General features: G+C 29.9%; 1 protein-coding gene and 1 pseudogene across 1 annotated transcript; both read right to left on the bottom strand.

The window, feature by feature from the left end:
- Positions 1–395: 395 nt before the first annotated feature.
- Positions 396–3,555, bottom strand: LOC113849422 (auxin efflux carrier component 2-like). Its single transcript, XM_027479331.1, has 6 exons — positions 2,739–3,555; positions 1,856–2,126; positions 1,467–1,552; positions 1,077–1,234; positions 571–647; positions 396–462 (listed from the first exon to the last, which is right to left on the bottom strand). Exons 1-6 carry the CDS (start codon positions 3,553–3,555, stop codon positions 396–398), a joined length of 1,476 nt encoding a protein of 491 aa, XP_027335132.1.
- A 1,233-nt stretch (positions 3,556–4,788) lies between these two features.
- On the bottom strand, positions 4,789–7,950 carry LOC113849431 (annotated as a pseudogene).
- Between the last annotated feature and the right edge of the window lie 1,619 nt (positions 7,951–9,569).

Genomic DNA, 9,569 nt, shown 5'->3' with positions numbered 1-9,569 from the left:
GCCATAGGTGAGCGTTGAGCTTTGATACCGTCAAGGCATCAGGCCATAGCAAAGGAATAAAAGCTAGAATGAAAAAAAAAAAGTTGAAATGATATTATTAATTTATTACTATGACTGTAATAGAAAAGTATATTGTCAAGAGAGAAAAAATGGCTATATATAACGAAGGGCTCTTACAATGACTGATAAAATAAAAGGTAAATCCAATAGAAATTATAAGTAACTTGCTGTGTCAGAATAACACTCATTTTGCATGATTGTTCTTAAAAAATAGTACGATAAAACATGATACCCTATCTTACATTGATTGGTTTAAACACGTAGGTTCCCACAAACTTTTACTATAAACGGCCATACATTTATTTTCTCTTCTTTACCTCCAAACAACAGCTTACTTAAAGTTCAAGAAGCACGTAATAGATTATTGTTGCAAACAATGAAATCACCGTTCCGAAGACAACCCTGCAAATTATGTAAAATCTTTTTTAGAATTTATGTTGATGTGTTGTAATTACAAGGCATAAAATACTATTTTTTAAACAGGTATAGAATTTAAAAATGTATACTTACGAAGTGCTTAGTATATCTGCGTGGACATTGTATTCTTTGGCAAATACAAAGGTTGCAATAGCTTGGGGAAGAGCAGCCTACAAATGGTAATAGGAAAAATAGTTACACAGGCTTCGAATGTACACATACATATACGTATTTGTGAAATTAAATTATAACAATACAAGTTACTCTTGTTCTTACGTCATTAAATTTGTTATCAGATAATTTTATCTAACAATCAGTCATTTATTAAAAGATTTTATCATATAATATTAGCAAAATTTAGATCAATTTAAAATTGTTTAATAGGTTATTTATGTATATCAAACAAAATATAAATATAATTCAATGATTAAATTGATAAAAAATTTAGCTTATATTGAATTACGAGGTAAAATATAGTGTAATATATTTATGTAATCTGATTTTTTATCTAAAAATTACTGATATCCGGCTTTATATATATATTCACAATTACATGCTTTTGCCAACGCTAAGCTTCTCAATGATGAGTTTTATTTTACCTGAACAATTGAAACATGTAAAAGAACTCCTCGGATACCAATGAGTATGGAGGTTGCAGCCATCACTGCTGGACCAACCAAGAACCTAGCTACCATAGCTAGTGCTGCCAATGATTTTCCACAAGCTATGATCTTCGGTTGTAATGCCATGAATAGACCTATTTAAGTCAGCATGTGTAGAGAGAACGACACAGCAAACGAAGCACAGCATAAATACTAATATATCAAATAATAAAAATTAATGTTTATGCTTATAGACAGATAGAGAGAGGCAGAGAATTATACAAAATTTTGATATATGTTACAAGTGTCAAAATAAAATTTGAAAATAATGAAATCAGTGCCCATATTAAAACCAAATTTGTTAAAAAAAAATATTGAAGATAGTACCCAAACTAAACATAGCCATTCCCAGCCCGGTATTTGACAGTACTGTAATGGAGCCATTTATAACGGATGGCATTTCGATGTTCCACCTGCGTATGAACACAAGAAGGATTGATGAAAGAAAATAGAACCTCAAAAAAATATACTTTGAATGTGTCTGGCTTTTTTCATTTTTTTTCCACGTTAAAAAATATTAGCACCATATTTTATTAATATACTCTTTAATATATTTTATATGTAATTATATATTTTCAAAATAAAATATTAATGAGTGAGATTCATGTAATTTTTAACAGATTTTAACTAATATACTGTGAAGAGTGGATTGAGAATGTCGTTAAACATTCCTAACTTTTTTTCTTGATCAACAACGTTTGTATCTTTAAAAATACCTAAATGTTATGAAAGACCATGCGAGGCCCAAAACACTGGCATAGGTATTAGGATTTGTCATGAGATTCCTGCAAACGGTGGTGAGAATGAGCTTTGTCATGACAATAGTTGGAGGCATTTGTTGCTTTTTGTTTGCATCAATTTCTTCAATGTTCATCACCCCCTTCATCCCCTCGCTTAAATAATATTGTTGGATTCCTTCTACAATCCCAACCTCCTTGTCTCCGATTGCTTTAAGACCAGGACTCGTGTAAATCAATTCATGTTGAACTGCATGCAAAATGAGATTGTTTGAATTTGTCTTCAATGGCTATAAATGAATATTCACAAAATTAAATACAAAAAAGGTGGACCAATTCATTAGATTAAAATTAAAATATTAACATGAAAAAATGGGAAGGTCACTTTCAGAAGCCTGATATTTATCACTTAAAGTTTTTAGCTATGTAATTTTTCATATGGAATTTACTCGTATCACTTTTACTTTATAGTTTATTTCATGGACATTTGTTTTTTTTTTTAATTACAAATCATCATTATTGTGTTATTTCCCCCTAATTTTAAAGATTTATATGAAAATAATAAAATAAAATATTCTAGTTTTTATTGTTTAGATATCTTAAAACGAAAAAAAATTATAATTAAATAAAAATTCTTGAAACACATTCAAGTCCAACTAAACTCACCCCTAGCAGCAATTTTAAAATTTAAATCAGTAATATAATATATGCATGTTAGAAAAAAAGAGACATTTTTTATTAAATAAAATATTATATTTATTATAAATTTTACTAATTAAAATGAATATATATCAGATGTATCTTTCTTTCTGCAACATAATTATATTATATTACTCAACAACACCGTAAGAAGAAAGCAAACCTCCAATAGTAATATCATTACAGCTCTTGCTCCTGCAAAACTTTTCCTTATTCATCTTGGACATGATCTCCACTTGAAAAGTTTCATCATTTTGGAGATTACCTAATGTTTCAAAACACGAACATATTTGCATTGGTTCTCTGCATGACTGAAGCCCAGTAACAGTATTTGAAAAATAATTGTTGGAAGAAGCACTCCTGACAACCACATGAAGCTCTCCATTTTCTTTCACTTCCACATCAGCTTGTAACGGTTCCTTGCCATTAAAAGATGAAACATCAGAGTCAACCTTGAATGAGGTTATAGACCCTGCAGTCTCAGGGAACTTCTCTGAAATGAGTTGCTTAGCGCCTCTATATTCATACAAAAAGATAATCACAGGGAGCCAAACCACGCACTGTAAAACCACAATTTGACCCATGAGGCTAGCTACTGAGCCACCATACATAGATGATAAAAGTGGGACCCCAACAACGAGTGTGTTTGGGATAGTGGAAAGTGAGAAGAGAGTGAGGGTCCAATCAATGCTACCACTCTTTGTGAAGGCGTTCCATAGTAAAAGTGCACACAAAATCACAACTTTTTGTAGAGTGTCTGCGGCTATGAATGGGAGGTTCATAGTGAGAGGGTCATTGGACGATATGAAACGGAATGAAAGGAAAGGGACTGCGAACACTGCCACAAAGCGGTTTATGCCAGCGCATTGTTCTGGTGTGAAGATCTTCCACCACTTCACTGAACAATAGGCTAAAATCATTGGTGAATATAGGGGCACAAGAGCTGACACAACGTAGTATATATCTTTGCCTGTGATCATTGTTAAGGTAAGAGAGGGACAACAAGACAATGAGAGTGAAAGGGAAGCCTAAGAGATTGCCAAGGGTTGGTAGGTTTTATCTCAGAATGAGAGGAATTCTCATCAGAGGGTGGGAAAGGGAATGTTGATAAGTATTGGAAAATGAAGATTCACACCCCATTTTAAGTGACTGAAAAAAGAGAGATCTAAGAAGAGAAAAATATATATATAATAAATGATATAATATAAAAAGAAGAGAGAGAATAAATACGTAATAAATGTTAAAAATTATATAATAAATGCAAAGGTGAATTATATTAAAATAGTATTACTTTTAATTAAAATAAAATAAATTCAAATTTTAAGAAATTTGTATAAATTAATTTACCAAAAATTAAAATTTACAAGCTTAACTAAAATAGATCTTTCAATTCTTGATTTAGAAGGTAAATTACTTTAAAGTAATTATTGTTCTATTTCAAAATATAATTAACATTTTATTAAACTGCCTTTGTGGTAATAATGTTTTACCAACAGGTGGAAAATAGATGTTTTGTGGTAATCATACTTTGAGAGAGAGTATACAGAGAATTTGAGGAGCGAGGAAGAAGAGAAAAGGCCAAGCATAACGACAGAAACAGAAGTTTGATTTACAATCGTGTGGTTGGGACTGTCAAGTTGAGGATCCACGAATTGCATCCACGTTGAACTGATTTTGTATGCTCCAATATCTTTCTACTTTAATTTTAATTGGTCAAATTAAGAATGGATGATCTTAGGCGGCATGTGACACTCATTTACGTGGATGACATGCTTTCAAGGTGCTTGTAATCTGTAGCTTGTTATTTCCTCGATTGTTTCTTTCATCTATTTCTTTTTTATTATTGCTTGTCTAGTTTTGTAGAGAATTATTTTAATTAATTAAAAAAAATTAGTGATTTTATATTAAAAGTAATTTTTATTTTGCTCTTTAGCTTTTTTTATTCATTTTTATTTTTTAACTTAAAAAAATATTTTAAATATGTTACTATAATTAACCAAGGGCTCTTACAGTGACTGATAAAAGAAAAGGTAAATCCAATAGAAATGTCAGTATATAACACTCATTTTGCATGATTGTTCTTAACAAAGAGTACGATAAAACATGATACCCTATCTTAAATTGATTGGTTTAAACACATAGGTTCCGACAAACTTTTACTATAAACGGCCATACATTTATTTTCTCTTCTTTGCCTCCAAACAACAGCTTACTTAGAGTTCAAGAAGCACGTAAGAGATTATTGTTGCAAACAATGAAATCACCGTTCCGAAGGCAACCCTGCAAATTTTGTAAAATCTTTTTTAGAATTTATGTTGATGTGTTGTAATCAAAAGGCATAAAATGCTATTTTTTTTAACAGGTATAAATTTAAAAAGGTATACTTACGAAGTGCTTAGCATATCTGCGTGGACATTGCATTCTTTGGCAAATACAAAGGTTGCAATAGCTTGGGGAAGAGCAGCCTACAAATGGTAATTAAAAAATAGTTACACAGGTACACATACATATACGTGTTTATGAAATTAAATTATAACAATACAAGTTACTCTTGTTCTTAAGTCTTTAAATTTTGTTATTAGATAATTTTATCGTACAATGAGTCATTTATTAAAGGATTTTTTCATATAATATTAGCAAATTTTAGATCAATTTAAAAAATTTTAATAGGTATAAAATATTTAAAATATATAAAATATTTTTATTATATTATTATAATTATTTTATTTTTCAAAATTTTAACCTAAATAAAATATAGTTATAATTACAATTCAATGATTAAATTGATAAAAAAATTATTTATTTTAGATTATGATGTAAAATATAGGGTAATTTGTATTTATGTAATTTGTATATATATTTCACAATTACATGGTTTTGCCAACGCTATGCTTCTCAAAGTTTAGATAGTGATATTTTGCTAAGCTAACTATATGCTAATTCTTATATTAAAGTCAGTTTTTAGTTTTTTTAGCGTCAGCTGACGTTAATACATAAATATCCTATAGTGTGAATTAATGAAGCATATTCCATTAGTATATTCTAAGAGTTAATGAGTTTTATTTTACCTGAACAATTGAAACATGTAAAAGAACTCCTCGGATACCAATGAGTATGGAGGTTGTAGCCATCACTGCTGGACCAACCAAGAACCTAGCTACCATAGCAAGTGCTGCCAATGATTTTCCACAATCTATGATCTTAGGTTGTAATGCCATGAATAGACCTATTTAAGTCAGCATATGTAAAGAGAACGACACAGCAAACGAAGCACAGCTAGCATAAATACAAACATACCAAATAATAAAAGTTAATGTTTATATATGTATATAGACAGATAGAGAGAGGGAGAGATCTATACAAAAATTTGATTTACAACAAGTGTCAAAATAAAATTTGAAAATAATGAAATCAGTGCCCATATTAAAACCAAATTTGTTCACACTATATCAGAAAGGAGAGAAAAAAAAAATGTTGAAGATAGTACCCAAACTGAACATAAACATTCCCAGCCCGGTATTTGACAGTACTGTAATGGAGTCATTTATAATGGATGGTATTTTGATGTTCCACCTGCGTATGAACACAAGCAATGATTGAAGAAAGAAAATAGAACCTCAAAAAATATATATAATTTTAATGTCTCTGGCTTTTTTCTCATTTTTTTTTCCACGTTAAAAAATAATAGCACCATATTATTTTAATATACTCCTTAATATGTTTTAGGTAATTAGATTTTTTTTAAAATGAAGTATTAATGAGTGAGATTCATGTAATTTTTAACAGATTTTAACTAATATATTGTGAAGAGTGGATTGAGAATATGTGGTTAAACATTCCTAACTTTTTTTCTTAGTCAACAACGTTTGTATCTTTAAAAGTACCTAAATGTTATAAAAGACCATGCGAGGCCCAAAACACTGGCATAGGTACTAGGATTTGTCATGAGATTCCTGCAAACAGTGGTGAGAATGAGCTTTGTCATGACAATAGTAGGAGGCATTTGTTGCTTTTTGTTTGCATCTCTTTCTTCAATGTTCATCACCTCCTTCCGCCCCTCGCTTAAGGGATATTGTTAGGTTCCTTCGACAGTCCCAACCTCCTTGTCTCCTATTGCTTTAAGACCAGGACTCGTGTAAATCAATTCATGTTGAACTGCGTGCAAAAGGAGATTGTTTGAATTTGTCTGCAATGGCTATAAATGAATATTCACAAAATTAAATTAAATTAAAACATTAACATGAGAAAATGGGAAAGTCACTTTCAGAAGCCAAAAACACGTATGACGTGGGGGCATGTATGATTCAAGTAGCATTCCAGCACCAATTTTTCACATTCAAGTCAAATTAAAATTTCCCAAAGCAGCAATTTTAAAATTTCAATAAGTAATATAATATGCATGTTATAGAAAAAGAGACAATATTTATTAAATAAAAGATTATCTTAATTTATTATAAGTTTTACTAATTAAGATGAATATATATATAACAGATGTATCTTTCTTTCTGCAACAAAATTATATTATATTACTTAACAACACTGTAAGACGAAAGCAAACCTCCATTAGCGATATCATTACAGCTCTTGCTTCTGCAAAACTTTTCCTTATTCATCTTGGACACGATCTCCACTAGAAAAGCATCATCATTTTGGAGATTACCCAATGTTTCAAAACACGAACCTCTTTGCATTGGTTCTCTGGATGACTGAAGCCCAGTAACAGTATTCGGAAAAGACTTGTTGGAGGAAGGACTCCTCATAACCACATGAAGCTCTCCATTTTCTTTCACTTCCGCATCAGCTTGTAACGGTTCCTTACCATTAAAAGAGGAAACATCAGAGTCAACCTTGAATGAGGTTATAGACCCTGCAGTCTCAGGGAACTTCTCTGAAACGAGTTGCTTAGCGCCTCTATATTCATACAAAAAGATAATCACAGGGAGCCAAATCACACACTGCAAAACCACAATTTGACCCATGAGGCTAGCTGATGAATCACCATACATAGATGTTAAAAGTGGGACCCCAACAACGAGTGTGTTTGGGATAGTGGAAAGTGAGAAGAGGGTAAGGGTCCAATCAATGCTACCACTCTTTGTGAAGGCGTTCCATAGTAAAAGTGAACACAAAATCACAACTTTTTGAAGAGTGTCTGCGGCTATGAATGGGAGGTTCATAGTGCGAGGGTCATTGGAAGATATGAAACGGAATGAAAGGAAAGGGACTGCGAACACTGCCACAAAGCGGTTTATGCCAGCGCACTGTTCTGGTGTGAAGATCTTCCACCACTTCACTGAACAATAGGCCAATATCATTGGTGAATATAGGGGAACAAGAGCTGCCCCAACATGGTATATATCTTTGCCTGTGATCATTGTTAAGGTAACAGAGGGACAACAAGACAATGAGAGTGAAAGGGAAGCCTAAGAGATTGCCAAGGGTTGGTAGAGTTTTATCTCAATGGGAAGTAACGTGAATGAGAGGAATTCTCATCAGAGGGTGGCAAAGGGAATGTTGAGAAGTATTGGAAAATGAAGATTCAGTCCCCACCTTAGGTGAATGAAAAAGAGAGATCTAAGAAGAGAAAAAATATATATAATAAATGATATAGTATTAAAAGAAGAGAGAGAATAACTGTGTAATAAATGTTAAAAATTATATAATAAATGTAATAGAAGGTGAATGTAAATTACTCAAAAGTAAATTTTGTAAGATTTATTTCTGGTTTAATTATAAGTTTACTTAGTTTATCTGATTAATATCATATTTTTTATTTGCTAATGAAATTGTGTTAAAAATCTAGATAGAATGTTTTGTTTTATTTTAATTTTTATATGAAAAATTCTTATATTTTCATTTTTAGATTAGAAATTATTTATGATTTACCTTTTATTGCTTATCAAAATTAGAATATTTTAATATAATATTTATTTTAATTCCCATATTTATACTGTATTTTGATCCTTATATATATAAATTTTACATTTTACTTCTTTTATATAATATTTTTTTTTTATCCTTAAATAAAAAATATATTAATATCGTTATAACTTTTCTAAGTGATGGAAATCAATGTGTAGATTTTTTATATCAGAATCAAAATATAATTTTTCGATAAAAATAAAATGAAAAAGTTAGATTTAAAGACTGAAATCATATAATATAACCTTTGTGGATCAACTAGGAAGTATGACTGCTATAAGTAAACTTACCTTTCTTAAAAGGAATATATGTGTTTTATGATTTAAAGTGGACTTTTTTAGTGATTTCATAGAATCGTTTTAGATGCATGAATATTAAAAAAAATATAAGAGATTCAAAATAATTATATAAAATATCACATATAATAGAGGTAAGCAACTTGCTATATTGTACAGAACTGTCCTTAATGACCTTGTTTTTCAATAAATGAAATAAACAAATTTATTGAAGTTATCGTTGCGTTTTCATTTTTAAATAAAAGTATTTTTAGAAGTTAACTTAAAATAGAAAGTGATTTTTAAAATTTTCATTACGCTGTGTATCTTCTTTATTTCACATTTAATTTTTAAATTTTTTGGATTTTAAAAAAGTTATCTCTAATGCTTGATCTTGTTAAATATAATAGAATTTTTATTTTAAAATTTTTAAATATTTTATATACTTTATAAATAAAAAAAAACAACACTAAATGTTATATTTATTAGTTTAATAAGTACTATCTTTTAAATTGGGCAAATAAAAATAAGCAAAGGAGTATCTCAAACATTGACATCACAAATAAAAAATAGTATTTGGCCCTAAGAAAATGTATTGAAAAATTTATAACAAATGAAATATTATATAGACTAAATTCGATATTGAAGTCTAAATTATGATGAATTTCAATGTAATATGACTCTAGATTTTATTTATGACATTAAAGATATTAAATAAAGAGAATTTTGCTGCAGAATCGTACGTTTGAGATGTAGTGAAATAGAAAAGGAAAAGTAAAGGGCAGCACTTGTTGAAA

This window comes from Abrus precatorius, unplaced genomic scaffold (assembly GCF_003935025.1).
Source record: "Abrus precatorius isolate BTA unplaced genomic scaffold, Abrus_2018 Scaffold10, whole genome shotgun sequence".
Taxonomy (NCBI): Eukaryota; Viridiplantae; Streptophyta; class Magnoliopsida; order Fabales; family Fabaceae; genus Abrus; species Abrus precatorius.
This window is presented reverse-complemented; position numbering and strand designations above follow the sequence as displayed.

Bases quoted from the DNA above. Each gene is read 5' to 3' on its own strand.
- LOC113849422 (XM_027479331.1), bottom strand. From the start codon at position 3,555: ATGATCACAGGCAAAGATATATACTACGTTGTGTCAGCTCTTGTGCCC. The intron at 2,127-2,738 runs GTTTGCTTTCTT...TTTTGCATGCAG, and splicing joins TAATGATATTACTATTGGAG to TTCAACATGAATTGATTTAC. The intron at 648-1,076 runs GTAAAATAAAAC...TACCATTTGTAG, and splicing joins TACATGTTTCAATTGTTCAG to GCTGCTCTTCCCCAAGCTAT.